This window comes from Danio rerio, chromosome 21, assembly GCF_052040795.2.
Source record: "Danio rerio strain M-AB ecotype USA chromosome 21, GRCz13ab, whole genome shotgun sequence".
NCBI classification, from domain to species: domain Eukaryota; kingdom Metazoa; phylum Chordata; class Actinopteri; order Cypriniformes; family Danionidae; genus Danio; species Danio rerio.
Genome location: NC_141041.1, coordinates 2,512,501 through 2,540,477, shown reverse-complemented (window position 1 = coordinate 2,540,477; position 27,977 = coordinate 2,512,501). Strand labels below are relative to the sequence as shown.

The window sequence follows — 27,977 nt, the reverse complement described above, 5'->3', positions numbered from 1 at the left end:
TCCTGTTATTGTTTCAGTAAATAGGAGTGTAGAATAATCATTTGTTGTACTCTCTCATTCATTGAGCTCTGAGTTTACCTACTATGACCACTTCTGCTGCTGAGAAACTGATGAAGATGATCTGTGCTGCAGGTGTTTGATGCGGGGGATTTCTCTCTGCTGTGTTCGGTGTCGAGTGAGAACAATCAGTCGTGGGCTGGAGGAGAATTCATCGCCGCTGATAAAGTCATCATCTGGACTGAAGACGGCTGCAGCTACATTTACAAGCTACCGGCCAGGTAAGAACGCTAGTACACCTGCTGTAGAGCTATACGAATGAATGAAGTGTGTGTGTAAATAACTACACACTCAATGACTGACGTACTTAAAACAAAAACAAGTCACTGTTTACTGTGGTGAATGACTAATTGTGTGCGTGTGTGTGTTTTCAGCTGTCTGCCAGCGAGCGAACACTTCCGCAGTAATGTGGGAAAAAAGTCTGAAGGTTCAATCCCTCCTCTGGTGTACAGTATAGCGGACCAAGCAGACAAACAGGTCAGACACACATATACATTCTCCCTCTCACACACTCTCTAGTACACACATAACGTGTATATATTTTCTCACACACTCATTCTCTGTCACACTCACATAACACACCTAAACACACACACACCCACGCTATAGTACAAACTCCATGTGTATATATTCTCTCTCTAACACACACACACACACACACACTAGGGATGCACCGATCCCGATACTTGGATCGGATATCGGTTCGATACTGTATATTTTCGGGTATCGGTCAGCTGGTGGGGTGTGGTTAGCTACCACGCCTCCTTTTTCAACGGGTACATTTTCATACGACTTAACTCATACGAAATAGCCACTAAACTGACAAAATGTAACATAGTTACATATCTTCGTGAGATCAGCTCAGTGTGCAGGGCTTCCCACAGGTTTGAAATATACTTGGTGGTTTTCCCGCAGCACAGAAATTGTCAATTACATGCGACAAACAAAAAAAGAAAAAGATTTTTAACTATGCTATTTAGGAGACATGTGCACCCACTGACAGGTAAAGGGTGCTCTGTTCTTGCTCTCTTTCTCTCTCAATTTAATTCAATTCAATTCAATAATTGCTTTATTGGCATGACAATTGTTACAAATGTATTGCAAAAGCAGTTATAAAGTTTACATAAAAAGTAACATACATATATAATAACAAAACAGTACACACAGTAAATAGTAGTTGTAGCAACAAAAAAGATGATATTTATATATAATAATTAAATAAAATATCAACAATACATCATATTATTCAATATATCACATTAATATTCAATATATTATATTATTATTCAACATTAATTATTCATACAAATCAATACAAAAATAGATCAGAATAAACTTTTAGGATAAAACAGTAATAAAAACAATAATAATCAGTATATTTACAATGATACTCTCTCTCTCTCTCTCTCTCTCTCTTTCTCTTTCTCTCTCTAAAGTTGCTATATTGGAATGACATCATTTACAGTAGTCAAAGCATTTTAGATATATTAAGTATGTAATATATTAACATTATTAACTTAATTAAACAAGCAGCAAATGAGAAATAAATATCAGAAAAAATGAATAAAAATAGACATTATTGCAAAAAATTATAATAATTACTAGAATAAAAAAGATTTATAGATCTATAGATATAAAAATAGATTATTTAAATTAAGCAAATTAGTTGATTAGCCGTTTCTGATGGTGTAAAAATATTTTGCAGCCATTATAAATGTCATTTTGTTCTCTCTGGGTATAAAGTTTATCTAAGTCGTTTATTAAATGATTAATTATTTGACGTTTCTCTCGCGGCTGTGTGCGCAGACATGGTAATGAAAAAACGCACACAAATAACGGCAACTTTAGAATGCGAAAGTAAAACCTGAATTCTGGACATTTTAGGAGATTCAGAAACTACGGTCGGATGCATTCTGGCAGAAAAGGCGCGTTTCAGAGTGTCTGCAGATCACGTGAGAAATTCTGTATGAGTGACAGATCGCGCGCACACACAGAACGAGCAGAGCGAAAGAAGATTTTCCACTGGTTAATCGATCACGAATGTTTAGTTTTCTTGGATTGATACAAAAAATGTAAAAGGATGATAATAAAAGTATAATTCATGTGTCACCACCAAATATACCTGGGCGGCCCGGACAAGTAAAGTCTATGTGTGGGAAGCACTGATGTGGTATGACGCTATAGATGACTTCTTTCTCTCTGAGATGGCTGTCAAACTGACGCTGACTCAGGCTTCTGCATGGGATGAAATTAAGGGTGCTTTCACACCTAGATTTTTGTTTCAGAACCTGTCTCATTTGCTTAGTTAGCGTGGTTCGTTTGGCATATGTGAATCCAGCAATCACGCTCGGAATCTGCTCCAAATCAATCGCTCCGAGATCGCTTGAATAAGGTGGCCTCGGCTTGATTGAAACAAACTCCGGAGCGGATTGATTGTAGTGAGGAAGCAATACGATTCAAGCCCGGTTATATCACAGTGTTTTATGGATATGTAATAGGCAAACGGCTATATGAAGAGAGAATTATGAGTAGGGCAGAAGGTCATTCCAAACATCTCAAGTCTCGCGGAAGTTTCAGAAGTCGCCCGCAAATGCACAGAGACTCCCGGATGCCCGCAAACGAGTGATAATCTCCCGGAAATCAAGCATCTCCATCCCCGTCCCCAAATACGTTGCGCACCTTTCTCACCCCTCCCCCCTGTATCCCTCCTCGCTTTTCATGCTGCGTTCACACCAGATGCGGAAAGCGCGTCAAGCGCGAGTGATTTACATGTTAAGTCAATGCAAACGCACAAATAGACATCCTGCGACGCGCTATGCACGAATGCCGCGTTGCGAATAATGCGAATTGCGCGAATGACGCGTTGCGAATGGCGCGGCGCAAATTGAGTATTTTGCACGTTTGGCGCGCTTGACCTGCGTTTCGCGCGAATCGCTTGAGTTCAAAAATCTGAACTTCAGCAGACATTCGCGCCGCGTTAACCAATCAGAAACTTGCTCTTGTGGGGGCGTGATTGTGACGTAGAACCTGTTGATGGTGTCCCGGGGGAAATCCACCAGCCGACACCGACAACAAGTCATCAAACTGGGCTTGGCTCAGTCAGAAGCACCGCTGAAAGCCTCTGTCATCCAGGTTCACTTTCTGGAGGAGTTTGAGCTCACAGAGCTGGATGCACCTCTGAATGGATGTATTGGACTCAGACACGGCCCTAAACATATCAACGCTGTTTTTCAGTCTTCATAAAGCACATAAACACTGTTATTTTCTTCATAAAATCCATGTTAGCCATTTAGCTATTAAGCTAGAGTCACCGGGCAGACAGAAGCCCTGCCCATCACGCGAATCCGCGTCTGTTCTGAAGTGAGTTTGACACGCGATTGAAGCGGGGTTTGACGCGCGAATGTAGCGAGTAAACTCAAATGTTCACACGGCTATTTACGCGCGAATAGCATGATTTATCCGCGCGTTCCACGTTTGGTGTAAACACAGCATTAGACACGTTGCGCGCACCTTGTCAAACACCACCAAACCAAAACCTCCTCTGACAGCTGAGCGGGACTCTGCTTCGGAACAACTAAATCAATTCACAGGTGTGAAAGCAACCTAAGTTTGCCATTGCACAATTGGAACAGCAGTATATTTTATTGAAAAATTGCAGCTCACAGAATCATCTCGCGGGGCGCATTACATTTGTTTGCAGGCCGTACGTTTGACACCTCTGATAAAAGCAGACCATGTTTTACGGCGAGTTTTGGTGAGGGAATGTTTATTAAGTAAAACTGGCCTCAGACAGTTTAGTTCAGTCTGCTTCAAACCTGCAGGAAATTATCAGGCTTTGCTAAAATGCTGATTATTTTACCAACGACTAGTGTCAATAGCGGCAGCCTATTGCAGTTCTAAAAGAAAAATCTATTTTTAAAAAAAGGAAACATAAGCTGGACCATAACAGATCAGTGTCATAACAAATGCTTAAATAATGTAGCCTAGTTTATTAAGTCAATCATGTTTACTAAAGAAGATCTATTATTTAAGTTTATCACCAGAACTACTGCATTATGTTAAAAAGAAAAGAAAAAAAAAACAGCACAATATTGGGGTCGGCTCCGTATCGGTCGATATTCAGATTTTTGCTATCAGGATCAAAACTGTTCCAAAAAAATGGTATCGGTACATCCCTACTCTCTAGTACACATACCATGTGTATGTATTCTCCCGCACACACACTTTCTCTCTCTCTCTATTTCTCTTTTTTATAACACACACCTACATGTACGTACACACACACACACACTTTTTTAAACAGGATTTATTTATTTATTTTTTGTGCATCAAAGTTTCTTTGAAAATATGAAGCATATTAGAAGAATGATTTCTGAAGGTTCATGTGACACTAAAGGCTGAATGATGATGTAAAATGATGCAGAAAATTAAATCGCAGAAATCATAATTTAAAATAAAATCAAAATACAAAACAGCAATTGTAATATGTTAAAGAATGTTAGAGTATTGCAAATATGACTGTGTTTTTGGCAGTGTTGGGTCATATATTAGTCTTATATATATTAGTCGCATGCAGTGTAAAAATTAATCGCATCCAAAATAAAGGTTTTTGTTTTGACATAATTTAAGTGTGTAAAATATGTTTATTTATTATGTATATAAATGCACACATATATCTGAGAAAGCGTTTTATTATTCGATAAATGTAAATGATACAAAATCTATATACATTTAAATATCTATGTAACAATATTGTTTTGTTTTTAATGTGTCACATATACACACTACATTCACCGGCCACTTTATTAGGTATAGCTATCCAACTACTTATTAACGCACATTTTTAATCAGCCAATCACATGGCAGCAACTGAATGCATTTAGGCATGTCGACATGGTCAAGACGATCTGCTGCAGTTCAAAGCGAGCATCAGAATGGGGAAGAAAGGGGATTTAAGTGACTTTGAACGTGGCATGTTTGTTGCTGCCAGACGGGCTGCTCTGAGAGAAACTGCTGATCTACTGGATTTTCACGCACAACCATCTCTAGGGTTTACAGAGAATGCTCCGACAAATAGGAAATATCCAGTGAGCGGCAGTTCTGTGGGCGCAAATGCCTTGTTGATGCCAGAGGCCAGAGGAGAATGGCCAGACTGGTTCCAGCTGATAGAAAGGCAACAGTAACTCAAATAAGCACAACCGAGGTCTGCAGAAGAGCATCTCTGTACACACAACACGTCCAACCTTGAGGCGTGCTGGTGGTGGTGTAATGGTGTGGGGGAGATTTTCTTGGCACACTTTGGGTCCATTAGTGCCAATTAAGCATCAACACCACAGCCTACCTGAGTATTGCTGCTGACCATGTCCATCCCTTTATGAGCACAGTGTCTCCATCTTCTGATGGCTACTTCCAGCAGGAAAACACACCATGTCATAAAGCGTGAATCATCTCAGACTGGTTTCTTGAACATGACGATGAGTTCACTGCACTCAAATGGCCTCCACAGTCACTAGAGCTCAATCCATTAGAGCAGCTTTGGGATGTGGTGGAACGGGAGATTGGCATCATGGATGTGCAGCCGACAAATCTGCAGCAACTGTGTGATGCTATCATGTCAATATGGAGCTCTGAGGAATATTTCCAGTATCTTGTTGAATCTCTGCCATGAAGGATTACGGCAGCTCTGAAGGCAAAAGGGGTCCAACCCGGTACTAGTAAGGTGTACCTAATAAAGTGACCAGTAAGTGTACATTAATGCAAACTTTTATTTTAAATGCAATTAATCATTGCCCAGCACTAACTACAATCTAAAGTCACTTCAAAAGAACGTAATGTGTTATTTAGTCTTATTTAATGGTTTGTTAATAACATGAATTGTAGATTAAAATGAAGTGTGAGTGATAATGTGTGTCGTCCGTCCATCCGTCAGTCTCTGTGTTTCTGTGGTGTGTGTGTTTGCTCTGTTTCTGGTGTTCCCCGTCCCACTCCAGCTGGAGGAGCTGTGGGACGGGCAGTGTGTTGTGGTGTGTCTCCCTGCCTGCGTTCGGGACCCGGAGCTCTACTCTGCGGAGTTGCTTTACCTCCAGCGGCCTCTAGAGGCTCCAGTAAGACCCGCTGACGGAGATGCAGGTGCACCACAGATGGGACATCCAGTTGCACCACAGTGCAAGAGCGCACTTCTGATTGATCCTACTGGATTGTTTTTCACTCGGTGATATGGGCTGCATGATATCGCAATGTATTAGACATTTAGCTTTCATGTGGAATAGGTTTGCAATATGATAAACAAAATATGATAAACCAGATGAATTGAGTAGCTGCTTCTGGAAATATTATGTCTTGTTTTTGTAATGTGAATAACACTAAAATAAACAAACAATATTTTGATTGTTATTAAAATTTATACTATACACACACACACGCACACACACACACACGCACGCACACACACACACGCACACACACACACACACACTCATATATCAATATATTACATTTTTTAAATTTATGAGTATATCAAGTAAATAATGAGCATAATATTTGTTAATATTCATCACTATTTTTATTTATTCTTATTCTCAATTTTTTGGATTTTGTTAATATATTTAGTTTTTCTAATTTATAAGTGTATATAAATATGTAATATATTTATTTATATGTAAAATAAATCATGCATAATATTTGTATATTTTAATACATAATATATTTATTTATTCTTCAGATATATTTAGACAAGGTCTTATTCAATGTCTTATTTTTATACATTTGTATTTATGTAAAATAACCATAGCATTGCTTGGTTTATTTAAATACAAATACAATATTTTTACAAATGTATGTATTTTAAAAATGGGAGTAATATGTAAATAATGATAAAGTATTCATAATAATAAAAATTGTATTGTTAGTTTAAATTGTAACACATTGGTAGCATAGTTAAAAAAATGTTTATATATATATATATATATATATATATATATATATATATATATATATATATATATATATATATATATATATTTTTTTTTTAAGTAATTTAATAATTTAATAAAATTAAATAAAAAATGTATATGTTAATAATAAAAAAATCAAAAAAGAATAAAAATAAATTAATAAAAAAATAATTTAATTTTTTTGCATATTATCAACATTTAATTTTTTTAATTTATTAGTCTTTCAAGTAAATAATCACAATAATATTTGTAAATATTCATTACAATTTTTCTTTATTCTTATTTTTTTGATCTTGTCAATATATTTTATTTGTATAATTTATAAGTATGTTATTTATATGTAAAATAAATAAATATTAGACAATGTCTTATTCAATTTTTAATACATTTAAAGTTATGTAAAATAGTCATAGCATTGCGTAATTTATTTAAATAAATTTTTATAAATGTATTTTTTTTTTACAAAAATGTGGGAGTTTTCTTTTTTTGTAAATGTAAGTATTATGTAAATAATGGCAAAATATACATGACATTTTAACAATAAAAATGTTTATTAATTAATAATATTGTTTTTGCACTCATCAATGTAATTAATTTCAATAATTCATAAATATGTAAAATAATGCCTAATATTTTAAGATTTATTACTATTATTTTATATTATTATTAAATAGTTTACTAAAATGTCATAATTTTTTTAAAATTTTATAATGTTATAATTATGTAAAATAATGCACAGTATTGTTTGATGTTTTATTAAACTTATTTATTTACATAAAATGTTTTAAATGCATTATTAATCTACAAAATTTGTAAGGCTGAACAATTAGAAATTTATAAAAATATATTTAAAGATAGAATATATATTTTGCAATATATACTGTATACTGTTGTGCAGTAAAGAATATTAAAAAGTATTGTACCTAGGAAAACGTGTATTATTTTAATGTAGTTTGTGCTGTACTGTTTCTGATGAAGAATAGAATAGAATTTATTTTACTTTAACATTAATATCTTCATTTGACAAGGTATACAGTCACGCTTTTATTTTGACAGACAGGCAGAACAGACATAAATATGCTATCGACCTAATGCATGAAAATTAAGCTAAAATGTGATGATAAAATGCGCTTTTATTTTGATATATCATGCAGTCCTGATTATAAATCATATGGAAGTTTTAAGAAAATTCAATTATTAGGTAAAAAAAATCTGAACATGATTGGATGTCCTGAGGGGTTCCTGTGGCGCACCTGCCTCCGTTTTGCTGTCCCTCACTCTGATTCGCTAGTCTCATGCTCCTCCCACTAAAAATGACCAATCATTGACTCTCGCTCCCTCATTGGTCTTCACACAGTGAAGATGCATGCAAAGTCCCAGAGCTTCAGCTTCTGCCACTTCTACTCGACAAATAAAGCTTCATGTTGCTGATTTGGTCTTTTTAAGATCTGAAGCATTATTTAACAGGTGTTATATTACCATTTGTGACTTTCTCTGGATGCTCTTCAATCTTTTCAACTCAGCATTTTGTGTGTTTCAAGTGTGCAGGTGTGCTTTTAGCATTTTTTTACTGTTTGGGTTTAATAAGAAAACATATAATTTACAAATATTAGTAATTAATGCTTAAATGGAGAGTTCATTTTAAATGAAAATTCATGTATTTTTATTTTAAAATATTTTATTTTAATCAGTTAAAAATAAAATAAATTGATAAGTTTTCATGGCATTCTTGCATTGTTTAAGGTTGAATAAAATGTTACTCTCCTGAATTGAATATTTGTTTTATTCTACAAATGTGTGATAACATTTCGTCCAAATTTCTAATCTTTCACAGATTTTCTTTTTCCTTGAAAATTATTTGTCAGAAGAACAAATGTTTAATTTATTCTAATTAAAATGTGGGTTATCATGAAAATAGTCATTTTTTTATATCATTTAATGCAATAAAAGCTTAAAATGACCACATTTGTATTTTAAATTTACAAAAAATGTGGTCAGTAGTTTACAAAATTAAAAACGTTTTTTTCAACACATTTCTGCACATAATAGTTTTAATAACTCATCTCTAATAACTGATTTCTCTTTGCCATGGTGACAGCACATAATATTAGACTAGATATTTATTAAGACACTAGTGTTTAGCTTCAAGTGAGTATTTAAAGGCTTAACTAGGTTAATTAGGGTAAAGGTAGGGTAATTAGGCAAGTCATTGTATAATGCTGCATTCACACTAGATCCGGATGAAGTGTCAAGCGCGAGTGATTTACATGTTAAGTCAATGCAAAGATGCGAATAGACATCTTGCGGTGCGATACTCGTGAACGAAATTGCACGAGTTGAGCATTTTGCGCTTTTGACACGCTTAAAATTTTTTTACGCAAATTTGTTGGAAAATCTGAACTTCAGCGGACATTTGCGCCTTGTTAACCAATCAGGAGCCTGCTCCTGTAGGGGAGTGATTATGACAGTGCCTGTTGTTGGTGTTCCGAGGTGAAATCCTGCTGCCGACACCTCCAGGTATAGTTTCTGGAGGAGTCGATGAACTCACAGAGCTGGTGCACCTCTGAAAGGATCTAGTGGACACGGTGCCTAACAAATCTATGCTGTATTTCAGCCTTCCTAAAGCACAAAGCACAGCTACTCTCTCAATAAGATCCATGTCAGCCATTTAGCAACAAAGCTGGAGTCACCGGGCAGACAGAAGCCCTTCCTATGGCGCAAATCTGCTTCTAACGGATGATCGAATGACGCGACTAAACTCAAAATGTTTACACGTCTCTTTGCACGCGAATAGCGTGATTTATTTGTGCATGCCACGTCTGGTGTGAACACGACATAACAGTGGTTTGTTCTGTAGCCAATCCAAAACAAATATTGCTTAAGGGCACTAATAATATAAATATATATATATATATATATATATATATATATATATATATATATATATATATATATATATATATATATATATATATATTTTTTTTTTTTTTTTTTTTAAATTTATTTTTTTTTTTTTAATGCTTTTATTCTAGCAGAAATAAAGCAAATAAGAGATTTCTCTAGAAGAATAAAAATATTATAGGAAATACTGTGAAAAATTCTTTGCTCCTTTAAATATCACTTGAGAAATATTTGAAAAAGAATAAAAGTTTTACACGAGAGCGAATAAGTTTGACTGACTGTATATAAAGACATACAGTTATTTCAAGATAATTTATCAATTCATTATTTTTTAAATTAATATTTTTATTAAAGAAGAATTTAAGTCATTAATTATGTATTTTATATTGTTAAATCAATAAACGAAATATAAATAAATAAAATGTAAAAAATAATGCACGTTTAATGGCCTTGGTGTTTTTTTTTCTGTTGTTGCTCTTCCGTTTCTTGCTGGTTTTTGTGTGTGTGTCATGTTTATTTAGCATGTTTTACCTTGTTTGTGTGTGTGGACTAACTAATGTGCTGTGAGTGAGTGTGTGTTAATTCAGGAAAGCTCATTGGAGGAACTTTGCACTGTTGTCAATGTAGGATTCTTTGAACAGTTCAGAGGACATACATCATTTACATTTTACATTTACATTTAGTCATTTAGCAGACGCTTTTATCCAAAGCGACTTACAAATGAGGACAAGTAAGCAACTTACACAACTAAGAGCAACAATGAATAAGTGCTGTAGGCAAGTTTCAGGTCTGTAAAGTCTAATCAATACTTTATTCATCACAGTTATACATATATCAGTCTAAAAATGCTCATTTCCACATCTGTTCATGCCACTCCAGACACCTGACATCTTACATTCAAATATTATATATCAACATATGCCAAACCCCTTATTAAATTAAAGGTATACCAATATTGCACTGTAAATGCAAAGCAGTTTATAACACCAAAACAATTTGTTATTATTATTATCATCATTATAGTATTTATAATGAGATAATGTGAGCTTAGCTTGATGATTTTGTCAATAACAGCTGATGTGCTGTTTAATAACCTAAAACTAGACTCCATTATGTAAGCGATTACATAGTTATTGTAAATGATAATTATTTGATTATTTATATGTAAGATTATGACAAACATAAATAAATTATCTTTATGTATGATTTCATGGCCAATTTAGACTGTAAAAAGTATAAATTATCAGGAATATTATTTAAAAATCTGTATTTAATTTTTTTGTTTATGTTTCTACTAAGTTTCGAACTGTACTGTTAAATGTGTTATGTTTCCTTTATATTCATTTATTTTAATCTAATTTTAAAAATTTTTATTTATTATTTTCGATCTAAAATAGTTACTTGAATTAATGACGTTTTTATTTTAATTAATTGCTATAATTAGTTTTATTTATGTACTCTGGTATTAAATTTTGAATTAAATATTAAATAATATTGTGTAGTCCAATTTTTTTCTTTTAAAAAAAGCTTTTAGCATCGTATGGTTTTATTTTAATTGAATTAATTTGATTTTATTTAATTTTAACTTTTTTGTTTTTTGAATTTAGAACCTTTATTTATATATTAAATTATATTTAATTATTTAAAATATAAAATTGTACTATTTAATTTTTTTTGCAAATATTGAATTTATAAATGGATTTACACGTTAATCTTATTAATTATCATTTTATTTGAATAATTAATTAATCATTATGATTTTTAGCGTCTTATTGACCTTATTTTACTTTAGAAAGTGTTTATTTAGATTTTTCCATAAAACTTTTTACTGAGCCCAGCACTGTCCTTGAGGAACCCCAGTTTGAAGACCCCTGATACAGACTAGCTTTTCCTCATTGTGGTGAAAACACCCATTTGTCTCCAACGCATCAGTAAAACGGCTGATGTTTGTGTACTTCAGCCATGTACCAGCATGAGCAGAGATTTCCCTCGTCTCAGGAAACAGATGCTCATGTCTTATCAGCTTTAGCTGCGTCATGCATTCATCTCTCAGATGTTTCCCAGAGTTCATAGCGGCTTCGGCTGATGTTTTTGTGTGTTTGGTCCTTCACAGCTCCTCATCTGTCCGCCAGTCACACGCTTCTTCTTTGGCCGCAGAGAGCCGTTTCACAAGCTGCTGATGCAGGGAGATTCTGCCGGACGACTGACGGTGTGGAGCATCCCAGACGCATCACCACCAATACAGCAGCTCACCTCCGCTACAGGTACAACAACAAAACTACACACAACACATCACCACTGATACAGCAGCTCACCTCCGCTACAGGTACAACAACAAAACTACACACAACACATCAGCACCGATACAGCAGTTTACCACCACTACAGGTACAACAACAAAACTACACACAACACATCACCACTGATACAGCAGCTCACCTCCGCTACAGGTACAACAACACAACTACACACAACACATCACCACCGATAAAGCAGCTCACCTCCGCTACAGGTACAACAACAAAACTACACACAACACATCACCACTGATACAGCAGCTCACCTCCGCTACAGGTACAACAACACAACTACACACAACACATCACCACCGATAAAGCAGCTCACCTCCACTACAGTTACAACAACAAAACTACACACAACACATCACCACTGATACAGCAGCTCACCTCCGCTACAGGTACAACAACACAACTACACACAACACATCACCACTGATACAGCAGCTCACCTCCGCTACAGGTACAACAACACAACTACACACAACACATCACCACCGATAAAGCAGCTCACCTCCGCTACAGGTACAACAACAAAACTACACACAACACATCAGCACCGATACAGCAGTTTACCACCACTACAGGTACAACAACACAACTACACACAACACATCACCACCGATACAGCAGCTCACCTCCGCTACAGGTACAACAACACAACTACACAACACATCATCACGATACAGCAGCTCACCTCCGCTACAGGTACAACAACACAACTACACACAACACATCATCACCGATACAGCAGCTCACCTCCACTACAGTTACAACAACAAAACTACACACAACACATCAGCACCGATACAGCAGCTCACCTCCGCTACAGTTACAACAACAAAACTACACACAACACATCAGCACTGCAACAGTTACAACTACACATAACACATCACCACCGATACAGCAGCTCACCTCCGCTACATGTAGAACTAACAATTACAACACATCACCACTGCTACAGCCACTAACTTCCGCTACAGGTGCAACAACACAAAACTGCACACAACACATCACCACCACTATAGCCACTCATCTCTACTACAGGTACAACAACACAACTACACACATCACATCACCACCGCTACAGCCACTCACTTCCGCCACCAGTACAACGCACAATTACACACAACACATCACATCAACACTGCTACAGAAGCTCACCTCCGTCACAGGTACAACAACACATTAACATTGATACAGCCGCTCACCTTCACCACAGGTACAACAACACACAACTACACACAACACATCATCACCGATACAGCAGATCACCCCCGCTACAGGTACAACAACACAAAACTACACACAACACATCATCACCGATACAGCAGATCATCCCCGCTACAGGTACAACAACACAAAACTACACACAACACATCATCACCGATACAGCAGATCACCTCCGCTACAGGTACAACAACACAAAACTACACACAACACATCAGCACCGATACAGCAGATCACCTCCGCTACAGGTACAACAACACACAACACATCACCGCTGCTACAGAAGCTCACCTTCGCCACAGGTACAACAACACACAACACATCACCACCGCTACAGCTGCTCACCTCCGACACAGGTTCAACAACACACAACACATCACCACCACTACAGCTGCTCACCTCCGCCACAGGTACAACTACACACAACACATCACCACCGATACAGCAGATCACCTCCGCCACTGGTTCAACAACACACAACACATCACCACCACTACAGCTGCTCACCTCCGCCACAGGTACAACTACACACAACACATCACCACCACTACAGCTGCTCACCTCCACCACAGGTACAACTACACACAACACATCACCACCACTACAGCTGCTCACCTCCACCACAGGTACAACTACACACAACACATCACCACCACTACAGCTGCTCACCTCCGCCACAGGTACAACTACACACAACACATCACCACCACTACAGCTGCTCACCTCCGCCACAGGTTCAACAACACACAACACATCACCACCGCTACAGCTGCTCACCTCCGCCACAAGTACAACAACACACAACACATCACCACCGCTACAGCTGCTCACCTCCGCCACAAGTACAACAACACACAACACATCACCACCGCTACAGCTGCTCACCTCCGCCACAGGTACAACAACACACAACACATCACCACCGCTACAGCTGCTCACCTCCGCCACAGGTACAACAACACACAACACATCACCACCGCTACAGCTGCTCACCTCCGCCACAGGTACAACAACACACAACTGCACATAGCACGTAATCACCGCTACAGCAGCTCGGTGTGCGGGAGATGCAGAGTAAAATCCATTCTCCCAGATCATCAGTTACTTTTCCTCCTTATACCCTGAGCAAAGCTTTGTCAAAGATGAGTGAAATACCAAACCCCCAAAACCAGCTGAACATCAATGCAAAGTTGAGGAGATAAAGTGGGGGAGAGATACATTAACATACTCTCCTCAGGCCATCACACAACAATAGTAAATAGATTATTCATTGAAATGCATCATTGTCTCTGATTTCATCACAATGCTGAAGTCATAAACTGTCAAATCACATCAAACATGGTAAAGTTATATGAAAGAGGGTCACGAGCAGATGAATTGTGTATAGTGAAAAGCACATGGTTTCTGTAAGACAGATGGCAGAGATGTGTAATGGAGCTGTGAGGAACTCTGCCACGCCAGGAGGACTCCTCCTATGATTAGAACGTCCCAGTAGTCCTTCAATAGCTTAGAGGAAATAGTATAATAAATATAAAAAACAGCCTACACAGGCTAGTTACATTGCTAGCTCTTTGACTATCTTTTTATTTTCTTACAATGCCGCCCTCTGCTGTATACACTCAGCACTACACTATATACTGCCCTACTGTGTCCACTTGTAGAATTACAAACACTGACTCCAGCAAAAGTGTAAAATGTTCAAGCAGAATCATGCTTGCACGGCTAATTTCTTTTTAAGTAAAGTCACTTTTAGTCTTATTCAATACAGAATATGTGAAACAGGAAGAAAAAAAACTATTAAAATATGATTAATAAAAAATAAATAAATAGACCAAAACTTTAAAGTAACGACACTTGTAATAAAGAATAAAATATGAATAATATTATTATTATTAGTATTAATTATTTATTTATTTATTATTACTATTATAATTATAATTATTATCATTATTATTATTTATTATTAATAATAATAATAATTATTGCTATTATTATTGTTATTGTTATTATTATTGTTTATTATTATTATTATTATTATTATTATTATTATTATTATTATTATTATTAATAATATAAAAACAAAAATAATAATAAATACCTCAAAACATTACAGGTGTTAAGGGAAAAAAGGAAAAAGTATAAGATAAACTATGGTTGTTTCCCAATTTGTGTTCTTCAGCATTCTTGCATCCTTGTGTTCCTGTGTAACGTAATCATCAGTTGTGTGTGTGTGTGTGTGTGTGTGTGCGCAGAGCTGCAGGTGTCGGTGAGCATCAGTCTTCAGGAGGCCTTTGATAAACTCCTGCCAGCTCCAGCGGGCATCATTGACCAGCTCAGTGTCCTGCCCGGCGCTAGTGAGCCCATTAAAGTCACAGCGAGCGTCTACATCCCATCCCAGGGCAGACTGGTGTGTGGACGAGAGGACGGCAGCATCATACTGGTTCCTGCCACACAGACGGCCATCGTCCAGCTGCTGCAGGGGGAACACATGCTGCGCCGCGGTGAGACTATTAACCCTTGTGTGCTGTTGAGGATGTTTTCATCCACTCTAGGCTGACTTTGAGTCTTAATTTAAACACAACCTTCTCTGTGTTTCAGCAAATGGGATGATTTTGCTGACAAATCTTATTTTGACGCATATTTTGGGAAAATGCTTTGAAATCTTTTCAAATTGAAAAACCAGCTAAATTGTATGTAGTGTATGTGTGTGGATGAGTGTGTATGGGTGTTTCCCAGTGATGGGTTGCTGCTGGATGGGCATCCGCTGCGTAAAAAATATGCAAAATAAGTTGGCGGTTCATTCCGCTGTGCCGACCCCTGATTAATAAAGAGACTAAGCCAAAAATGTTCCAAAAAAAGGTCTCTAAAAATAAAATTCAAGGTTATCATATCGGCAGAAATTTCGTAATACCCTAAACCAGGGGTTCTCAACTGGTTTGGCCATGGGACCCACATTTTCACATGGTCATCAAGCCGCGACCCAAATTTTTAGGAATTATAATATGATTTTAGGAATTATAATTCATTTGTATTTAATTGTTAACTTACACAACTAGTGACAGATAAATTATAAGAAAATCACAAAGACGTACAAATAAACAATATTTTATTGCTGTCATTTAACAAAATGTACCAAATTATAGAAATATTACAGAGTAAAAATGTCAAATACTGTAAACAGTGGTTAAGGTAAGGAAAAGTGAAGTTACCATTAGCTAAACTGAACTGTTTATAAAACATTAACACTGAACAGAAACCAGCAAACTGAAGTAAAATTATTAAAACAATCATAACCATTTTATAATAATCAGCAGTTATTTGCTGTTCTGCTTTTGTGTGGGCTTTCTTGGCCTTTGCTACACGGTGAGCACAGTAAGATGTACTTGTTTTGAACATGAATATGTTCGGCACTTTTGTGATGCCCTCAGCTATTAGAGTCGTCTTAGAAAATAGTCCACAGGTTTTTCCTTGCAACTGGGATGTCTGGTTTCTAAATGTCGTTTTAATTTAGGTTTCATTTCTCTCGTGAAAGCACCTCACTACATATGACACACTGAGGTTTTAAGCCTTTTTGTCGTCAAAATATGTAAATCCACACTACATATTCGGGGATGTACTTGCGCTGGAATTTCACATGTCAAAAGGGTATATGCGGAGCTAACATTAGTGTTGTTCCCATACTGATAAACTTTCGGTGACCTGTTATTGTGAACCTTTTTACCATTTTATACAGTTCCTTTTACAGCATCGATGTTGTAATGTAATAAAAATACATTCAGTTTAGAGACTTTGGCGTTCATTTAGTTGCTCAAGCGTAAAACGAGAAAAAAAGCCGTTTACTTGCACGCGCCCATCAGAATCTGTCGGCTAGCGCAGAAGCTTCATTAAATATACTGGGGTAAAATAAATGCTCATATTATAAAGACATGGCGGGGGAAATGTAATGTAATGCAGTGCTTCTTGCACAATCTGAGGCCCACTTTATATCAGATTATCACTCAGCCAGTGGAGATCGCTGATTATTAAAGAAAACAGACCTTAAACGCACCGGATTTTGTATTGCAGTTCGCCAAAAGCGCTTAAAGAGCCATGAAACCTCCTCGTTTCAGCAGGGTGTTTTCACACCTCTACTTTGGAAAAAGTCAGAAAAGTGGGCGTGTCCAGCTCTGTTTAGGGGGGAGTGTCGGAGGAACTAGAGTGGGATGGTGTGGGAGTGTCTATTTGGGCACGCGCCAGTTTCAGAGTCAAAATACACAGACAGGAGAAAGTGATGGTGTTTAACCTACATGGACATCTGTAGTCGAATTATTTGCCAAATTATTAAATGGTGGACTTTAACTGCAGTTTGGCTCTTTCATTCAGGGAATTCATTCATGTCCCTCGCGACAAACGAGATATTTGATTCGAGGAACTGCTCTAAGCGTGTATTTTTCATGCAATGTTTGATACCGCACGGCGAATGAGAGAAAAAAAAAACTCCGCATTTCCCGGAAACTTAGATGCACACGGCAGGTAGCGTCAGAAAGCCGCGTGTGTTATTCCGGTCACTAAATGCGGTAAAAACCCTACACGAGGTTAAAGTTTGGTTGTGATGCTAACATGTTTACACTCTGTGACTCGGTGCAATAGTTAACTTAGTTCGATATGAGCAAACTGAATAAACAAAGAGCACTGGTCGCTCACTTACCAAATCTGTAGAGACAGAACAATCACCAGCAACTAGAGCCGCGTCTTTATTAAGAGGAGACTACAAACGATTCCAGATCCCAGCGTTTGCAGATGAGAACAGCTCTCAGGTAAACAATAATCCTCCTTAGACACGTAAGTTATTGTTGTCGAGCGTCGCGTACACTGTTAATCCACACGTGACTCCAGCTGAGCTCTCACAGAGAGAAAATGAAAACAAAACTTCACTGCAGCAAACTATAAAAGCAACACTTCACGCTTGTTTTGCCAACACAACGTGGCGTCTCTGTCCTGAAAACACAGTAATGAATATTAATGAAGTTGCACAATAGAGCGCGCTGATTGGTTTGAACCAAGCCTTACTCATGCATTAATGCATCACACTGTAAGACGTAATAAGACACACTCTGGCACAGACGTCCAGTCTGCACGCTGGAATACACGCTATTATGTCATGACCGTGACGCAGCTTCAAAAATTCGTTTCAAACAGGAAGTACGAATTTGCTTGAAATAACGCAAAAACAACCAATTTACACTTTTTAGTGAAATATAGGTGTCCTAATAGTGTTTTTAGCAGTGTGGGACACATATATGACTGTCAACAGCTCAAAACATGGGTTTTAGTGTTTCGTGACCCTTTAACCCAGGTTACTGGCAAATTAAAAGTCCCATTACCATGCTTCGGCACTCGCATTTCAAAATAAATGTCCGATATAAGCAAAATAAGTTATATATTAAACTTTTGTTGTTTTTTTGATCGCACACTCCGCGACCCACTGAAAATGTTCCCGCGACCCACCAGTTGAGAAACACTGCCCTAAACAATCGTTTTCTGAAACCTCTGAAACATGTTCTGTGTTTGCGCTCTGCAGGTTGGCCTCCTCACCGCACGCTGCGCGGCCACAGGCACAAGGTGACGTGTCTGCTGTATCCACATCAGGTTTCTCCACGCTATGATCAGCGCTCGCTGGTGTCTGGAGGAGTGGACTTCTCCGTCATCATCTGGGACATCTTCACCGGCGAGATGAAGCACATCTTCTGTGTTCACGGAGGAGAGATCACTCAGCTCATCGTTCCTCCAGAGAACTGCAGCGTGAGGCTCCACAAACAACACACTGCATCACACTTCACACATGGATTATTAGCGTCCTACCAGACACACACTTGCACATATATACACACACAAACACACACACACAAATATGCTCAAATTTAATCACGCACGCACGTGCACACACACACAAATATGCTCAAATTTAAATACGCACACACATACACACAAACACACAGATATACTCAAATTAAATCACAGACACACACACACACACATACATTCTTAAATTTAACCAGTGACACGCATATGCAAGCATACACACACACACACACACACACACACACACACACATACTTAAATTTAACCACAGATACGCATATGGACTTATACACTTAAGTTCAACCACAGAAATGCATATGCGCAAACACACACTTAAATTTAACCACAGACACGCATATGCACACATACACACACACAAACACACACACTCAAATTCAACAACAGACACACAAATGCACACACATAGATGCATACACACACAAACGCACAAATATACTCAAATATATTCACAGACACACAATCGTGCGCGCACACACACACACATACATATGCATGCCTACATGCACACGCACAACACACAGACATACTCAAATTCAATCAAAAACACACACACACACACAAATATGCTCAAATTTAATCAGACACACACTCGCGCACGCACATACATATGCATGCATATACACGCATGCATACACACGCATGCATACATGCACACGCACAACACACACAGACATACTCAAATTCAACCAAAAACACTCACGTACATACACATCACACGCACACACAAACACACAAACACAGATGTACTCAAATTGAATTACATACACACACTCTCTCACAAACACACACCTAATAATTCACACACACACACACACACACACGTTTTCCTCCAGTAGTGGAGAAGATGACGCGGCTCCAGACGCCGGCTGAACTTCTAATCTCTGACTTTCACCTTGGCGACCAATTAGAGCCGAAGTGTGTGTCAGTAAATGTCAGACGCAGAGAAACACAATCAGAGAAAGAAGAGTGTGTGTGTTGTCATGGTTTTCCTGCTAAAGTCCTGCTTGACCTTTCCTGCAGGATCTGTAGTGTAATGCAGGACTGCTGTGATTCACACTGATAACACACAGGCGCGCGCACGCACATTGTTGGCGTTTTGACTTTTCTGCTGTGTGTTATTTGGTTGTTGGCATTTGGGGATTGGCTGGCGGTTTTATTCAGCGTGAAAGAAGCGAGACAGAATCGATTAGAGAGACTCGACTCGGGTTTAATTTTCACCACCGCTGAAAGTCAGGCCTTATGACACATAAATGTCACTTATCAGAGTTATCTTAATGCCATCGAGATACTATTCAAGTTATTCATGCTGTAATGTTAAAGCTTTATATTCATAATTTAGCTCTATTTTCATAAAACACTGAAATAATGTGTTTGTTTACTATTTATAAATATTTAATCATTTAATATTTAATATAAATATAATGTAATATTATTATAATAGTTAATAATAAAACTATTTACAAAAATAATGTGTTTGTGTACTATTTATAAATATTTAATCATTTAATATTTAATATAATTTCAATGTAATATTATTATAATATTTAATAATATAACTATTTACAAAAATAATGTGTTTGTGTACTATTTATAAATATTTAATCATTTAATATTTAATATAATTATAATGTAATATTATTATAATATTTAATAATAAAACTATTTACACAAATAATGTGTTTGTGTACTATTTATAAATATTTAATCATTTAATATTTAATATAAATATAATGTGATATTATTATAATATTTAATAATAATACTATTTACTAAAATAATGTTTGTGTACTATTTATAAATGTTTAATCATTTAATATTTAATATAAATATAATGTAATATTATTATAATATTTAATAATAATACTATTTACTAAACTAATGTGTTTGTGTACTATTTATAAATATTTAATCATTTAATATTTAATATAATTATAATGTAATATTATTATAATATTTAATAATAAAACTATTTACAAAAATAATGTGTGTATAATTTTTAGGAATATTTCATATTATAGTCTTTAAAATTGACAATAATACAATAATATATTATAATATAATAGGTGGCATGGTGGCTCAGTGGTTAGCACTGTGGCCTCGCATCAAGAAGGATGCTCTGGTTTCAACCACAGTCCAAACACATGCGGTATAGGGGAATTGATGAACTAAATTGGCTGTAGTGTCTAAGTGTGTGTGTGAATGTGTATGGGTGTTTCCCAGTACTGGAAAGAGCATCCACTGCGTAAAACATAGGCTTTAATAGTTGGCGATTCATTCCACTGTGGTGACCCCTAATAAATAAGGGACTAACCTGAGGGAAAATGAATAAATCGTAATAGAATTTTTAATAATTAATAATTAATAACATTTTAATAATTAATTATATCAAATATTATGCACAGTAAGTACACATTATGTGAATGCAAACTTTTATTTTGGATAATCATATATATCTATATATATAATATAATATATTTGTATTTACCTAATGTGTGTGTACATACTATGCATAATTATTAAATAAAAATATAAACAAAACCAAAATATTTATTTGTATAATATATAAATATAATTTTTTTAAATAACACTATAAATGTATCAGAATATTGATTTGTATTGTCATCTACAGAGGTATTTATTTATTTAAATTATTATTTATTTTCAAATTTTTGATTATTATTTATAATTTTATTAACATTTATTATTATTATGATTATTATTAATGTTTTCAATTTTACTATATTTTTATGTATTCCTCTTGTAATTGTATTTTAATTGTATTTGTTTATTAATTCATTTCGGCAGCAATGTTTAAGAAGGGGGGTGGGGGGGAAATTACAACCTTGATTGTACAAAATGTTTTGTTACAGCTTGAGAAAATAATCACAAATAAATGTAAAAAAAAAATATGTATATATATATATATATATATATATATATATATATATATATATATATATATATATATATATATATATATGCACATTTTAAATATATGCGCTTGTATTTATATGTGTAAAAAATAAATATGCACAGTAGACATATGTAACTTACACACATGTAAATGTAAGCTTTTATTTTGGATGCAAATAACTGGGATTGATTTATTGACAGCACTCGTATTTAAATACAGTTGAAGTCAGAATTATTCGCCCTGCTGTAATTTTGTTTCTTCTTCAAATGATGTTAAACAATTTCAGGAAATTTTCACAGTATTTTCTATAATATTTTTTCTTCTGGAGAAAGTCTTATTTGTTTTATTTCAGCTAGAATAAAAGCAGTTTTTAATATTTTTAAACCCATTTTAAGGTCAATATTATTCACCCCTTAAGCAATATTAGTTTTGGATTGTCTCCAGAACAAACCACTGTTATACAATGACTTGCCTAATTACCCTAACTTTACCCTAATTAACCTGGTTAAGCTTTTCAATGTCACTTTAAGAAGTGTCTTGAAGAATATCTAGTCTAATATTATTTACATTCATCATGGCAACAATAAAATAAATCAGTTATTAGAAATGAGTTATTAAAACTATTAAGATTAGAAATGTGTTGAAGAAATCTTCTCTCCACTGAACAGAAATTGGGGAATAACATATATATTCTGAATTCAACTGTATATTGAATATACTATTATGGCAATAACAACAATTTTGTGATATATTTTGCAGCCCTACATTAGATTTCTGTTGTGCAGATCTCCTCACGATCTGATGTACGTGTGTTTTTGCAGACACGTGTGCAGCACTGTGTGTGTTCAGTAGCCAGTGATCACTCTGTGGGTCTGCTGAGTCTGCGTGAGCGGAAGTGCATCATGCTGGCATCCAGACACCTCTTTCCCATCCAGGTCATCAAGTGGAGACCCTGTGATGACTACTTGGTGGTCGGCTGTTCGGACGGATCCGTCTACGTCTGGCAGATGGACACAGGTGAGCCTCATGGGTCAAAGGTCACAGTTCATTAGCTGCACTAGATCATTTATGTAGAGTGGAGCTCAGGTATAACAGTATTGAGCATTTAAGAGACATCTTCATTCAGCACCATTAGAGACCTTTTTTGTGTTGGTAGCTAGTTACTATTTAATTGTTTATTCATTTTTAAATGTAATAATCTACAATAATAATATTTTTATTATTTTTATTTTTATTTTATTATATTTTTAATAATATATCAGTGTTATTGCTATTAATATTGTCATTGATATTTTTAATATCATAATTACAGATTACTACTAAATACTTGTACTAATAAATAATAAAAAAAATATATTTATAATATTAATAATTTATTATTATTGTTATTTTTATTAATAATTACTGATAACTACTAAATACTAATATTATCAAAGATTTTTTATATTTATAATAATAGTAATGTATTATGATTACGATTATTATTTATTAACAATAATAATTTTACTACTAATTACTAATATTATTAAAGAAAAAAACATATTTATGTTAATAATGTATTATTATTATTATTATTGTTTTTATTAATAATATTTTTGATTACAACCAATTACTAATAGTATTAAATAAAAAAATCTTATATTTATAATAATAATTTATTGTTATTATTATAGTTTTTATCAATAATATTTACTGATTACTACTAATTACTGATATTAATAAAGAAAAAATCCTAATATTTATAATAATAACACATTATTATTATTTTTGTTATTTTTAAAATGATAATTGCTGATTACTACTTATTACTAATATTAATAAAGAAAAAATCCTAATATTTACAATAATAATATATTATTATTGTTGTTATTTTTATAAATAATAATTGCTGATTACCACTTATTACTAATATTAATAAAGAAAAAATCCTAATATTTATAATAATAACACATTATAATTATTGTTGTAATTTTTATAAATAATAATTACTGATTACTACGAATTAATAATATTATTGATAAAAACATCTTAACATTTATAATAATAATAATTTATTATTATTATTATGATAGTTTTCAATGATAATAATTTTTGATTACTACTAGTTACTTATATTATTAAATAAAAAAGCTTAATATTTATAATAATAATAATAATTTTCATTATTGTTACTTTTAAAAATAATAATTATGATTACTACTAACTAATATTAAGGTTTTTTTTAAAATAATGAAATGTTGTTGTTGTTGTTGTTGTTTTTATGACCAATAATTACTAATAATTACTATTAATATTAAAGAAAATAATAATAATATTATAAGCTGTTACATGTGTAACAATAATAATAATTATTATTGTTTTTAATATTATTACAAAAAAGATTATTTAATTATACAAAGTTTTAAATATAAATATTTTTTTTAGCAAATTTCAGAATATCTGAAATATCTAAATATCTATTTTCTCACTTGTTCATATAAAATGACTGTTTTTAAATATTTAATATATTATTACTTTAGATAAATAAGTTTTTTTTTGTCGATCACCACTGATAATTTGTTAGTTATAATATAACTGTAATATAATGAAACTATTGTACATCTCGGTTGTACATCGTACATCTGATTATTAATAACCCAATCCTGCATAATCAAATGCATTATTACAGTATTCTCCTTCTGTTGTATTGTTTATAATTGTTAATGTTATTATTACAACTTTTTGTGCTTTTCTTTTTTTTATAATTGATTTAACTACATTCCTAGGTTTGCACACACGCACACATTGTTTTTTAAATCAATATTTAGTAACATTAGTGCATTCAGCATTATCCTCAGTAATAAAGACGATTGAATACTTTTAGGTACCAGCAGCAGCGTTATATAAACAAATGTTATTAGTATGTTTATTTAGATGTAGCTGCGTGGACAACAGTACAATATATCAAATCAAATGTAGTTAAAAAGGAATCAAATGAAAGAATAATATTGCAGTTTTTAATTGAAGGTCATGAGTATGATTGTGTCTGTCCTGTTACAGTCAGAGGATGGAGATCTGCTGAAGATCTGTCCGTCTCTCCTGCTGCATTACACACATTAGTGCTTTATGTATCCACTTACAGCAGGGCATTATGAGAACTGAGTAGAAGAGGAAACACACACACACACACACACACATCTCAGTGTTTGATGAGTGTAATGGATTCGTCTGGTCCTCATTTAGACGTTTACACAGACAGACAGACAGACTGATGGATTTATACATTAGTGTGGTTCTTGTTTTAGCTCCTATGTTATGTGTTCACTTTTATTAAATGTAGAAATTTATTTCAGCTTAACAACAATTATAGTTTTAGTTTTTATGATTTGTATCCAAAATTATATTTAATATGTAATATTATTTGATATATTATTATGTATTGTTGTTAATAGTGGTGTAACCGATCACAAATCTCATGGTTTGGATGGTTTTTTTTAGCCACGCATCGAACCATTTTTCAGATCAGCCAAAATGGGGAGAAGACAAATGTAATTTGTTTTCCATGTATTACAAAAAAACAGCACTGCAAGACTCTTTTGGTTTTAACAAACAGAACTGTGAAGCTGTAATCTTAATAAAAATAAAATGAAGAAATAATCAGCTGAAAAATAATAAACAGTTAAATATTTAGTACTGTGAAAAACTCACTGTTTTTACTGTCACGCTAAATGTAGAATTTGTACAACCAATATTTATTTTTATTCCCATTTTCAATAAATGATTCACTCATAAAACTTCATGCTTCATTGCTAGATGGTCATTTCTGAAGAATAATTTAATGGCATATTTTTGACAGCGGGTGTCGTAAATTCGACTTCTCATCAATTAGAAATTATCAGACCGGAGGTTTTGAATATCAGAAAATAGACTTTATTCTCCATAATAAAGCTGAGAAAGAGCAGAGCAGACCCCAGAGCATTCTGAAGTCTCTCCTGGACACTTTCTGAAGTATCTGTGTTTGTTACAATCTTTATACAGGATTATTTGACACACCCCTAGGTGTCTCTTTTTAACTCTTGACCATTTTTGAATAGGTTTTTAGTCTAAGGGGTCCTGCTAATCTTGGCTCTCAGCCCACTAGCTCATGTCAACAGAGATGTTACAGGTCTATGTCAGCAAAGTATAGATGCAACTTATGCAAAGGAACTAAGTGTTTACATACATTGTTATGATAGGATAATAACTTGATAATATGTTACTCATTCTAACTTCTGACACATATACCTTCATAGAAGTATTTAACATAAATAATCAGTGCTTTATATATTCAGTTATTCTACACAATCAGTCACTCAGCCTTCTCCTAGTGTTGCTCCTGTGCAGGCATACTCATCTTACACAGACATATCACTGTATTTTTAACACAGGCTGGCATGTTTGCTGCAAACACTACATACATTTTGAAAAGAGAAAATTAACTGCTTTACACTTAGAAAATACTTCATACAGAGAGAATAAAATCTTCTTCACGGGTTGTCGCCACCTATAGGCTAAATAATGTAATTGCTGCCTACAACTTTCATTTTTGAGCGTTTTTAAATGCATATGACAGTGATTTTAATCTTTACTATAAACATCAGTGGTTTTATCTAAATTATAAACTGTTCTCCCAGTACTTCTGCGCTATTTGACTGTTTGCAAACTAAAGACTGAATCTCTTTTTTATTTGTGCAGTTTTTAAACACAGATTTAACTTCAACTTTATTTTTAGTTTTACTTATTTCTATCCATGTTAAAAGTTGATTCAGCTTAAAGTGGCATTTATAGGCATAACCAGGTTAATTAGGGTAAATTAGGGTAATTAGGCAAGTCGTTGTATAACAGTGGCTTATTCTGTAGACTACTTAAGGGGGCTAATAATATTGACCTTAAAATGGCTTTAAAACAGTTAAAAACTGCTTTTATTCTTGCCGAAATAAATCAAACACGACTTTTTCCAGGAGAAAAAATATTATAGGAAATACTGTGAAAAATTCCTGAATTTTTTTGAACGTCTTATGGAAAATATTTGAAATAAATTTACAGGAAGGCTAATAATTTTGACTTCAACCGTATATAAACCCCTATGTGTGCGTGTTTTAGGAGCGCTGGACCGCTGTGTGATGGGAATCACAGCGGTGGAGATCTTGAATGCATGTGATGAGGTGGTGCCGGCGGCTCTGGACTCCCTCAATCACCCTGCAGTGAACCTAAAGCAGGCCATGACCCGGCGCAGTCTGGCCGCACTCAAGAACATGGCGCAACACAAACTGCAGACGCTCGCTACAAACCTGCTGGCAGCCGACAACGCAGACAAGGTCAGACTCAAACACACACACACTGGGAAAAGCACTGGAGTTGAATCATTGTCCTGTTCATGATTCAATAGCGATTGCTGCAAGTTTTACTTTCACATTTCGTTGTAGTGATAGTGAGAGACTGCATGTGTACAGTACTTTTCTAATAATAGTTGTAGTTTAAAAGGCTCTAATTTATCGATCTAGGTGCAGAGTCTACAGCTCATGGCTCAAAAGCATTAAGGCCGTGTCTCAATCCACTTTTGCTATTTTAAGGATGGATAAATACACTCTGTGCACACAGTGCATGGTCTTACAGGGCTGTGCTTATTCTCTTAATGAGTTCTGGCTGTGTTTTGAGCATAACCTTCATTAAACCAATCAGAGTCTCGTCTCTCATTCCCTTTAAGAGTCAGTCGTGTCGCTCCATGGTGCATTTGCTATT

General features: G+C 34.7%; 1 protein-coding gene and 1 long non-coding RNA gene across 6 annotated transcripts in view; one reads left to right on the top strand and one right to left on the bottom strand.

The window, feature by feature from the left end:
* LOC147838686 (uncharacterized) overlaps positions 1 to 27,977 on the bottom strand; it is a 1,589,207-nt gene that overhangs the window by 1,138,724 nt on the left and 422,506 nt on the right. The window lies entirely within an intron of this gene.
* Positions 1 to 27,977, top strand: part of wdr7 (WD repeat domain 7) — a 188,666-nt gene that overhangs the window by 20,761 nt on the left and 139,928 nt on the right. For 4 of the 5 annotated variants that reach the window (XM_087300465.1, XM_087300464.1, XM_087300463.1 and 1 more), the window contains exons 8-14: positions 133 to 278; positions 432 to 534; positions 12,025 to 12,175; positions 15,694 to 15,942; positions 19,002 to 19,222; positions 23,039 to 23,234; positions 27,339 to 27,553. In XM_087300465.1, the coding sequence (XP_087156591.1) occupies positions 133 to 278; positions 432 to 534; positions 12,025 to 12,175; positions 15,694 to 15,942; positions 19,002 to 19,222; positions 23,039 to 23,234; positions 27,339 to 27,553 (1,281 nt within the window). Of the gene's footprint in view, positions 1 to 132; positions 279 to 431; positions 535 to 6,047; positions 6,162 to 12,024; positions 12,176 to 15,693; positions 15,943 to 19,001; positions 19,223 to 23,038; positions 23,235 to 27,338; positions 27,554 to 27,977 lie in introns of all 5 variants that reach the window. The other variant, XM_087300466.1, reaches the window with a different exon arrangement.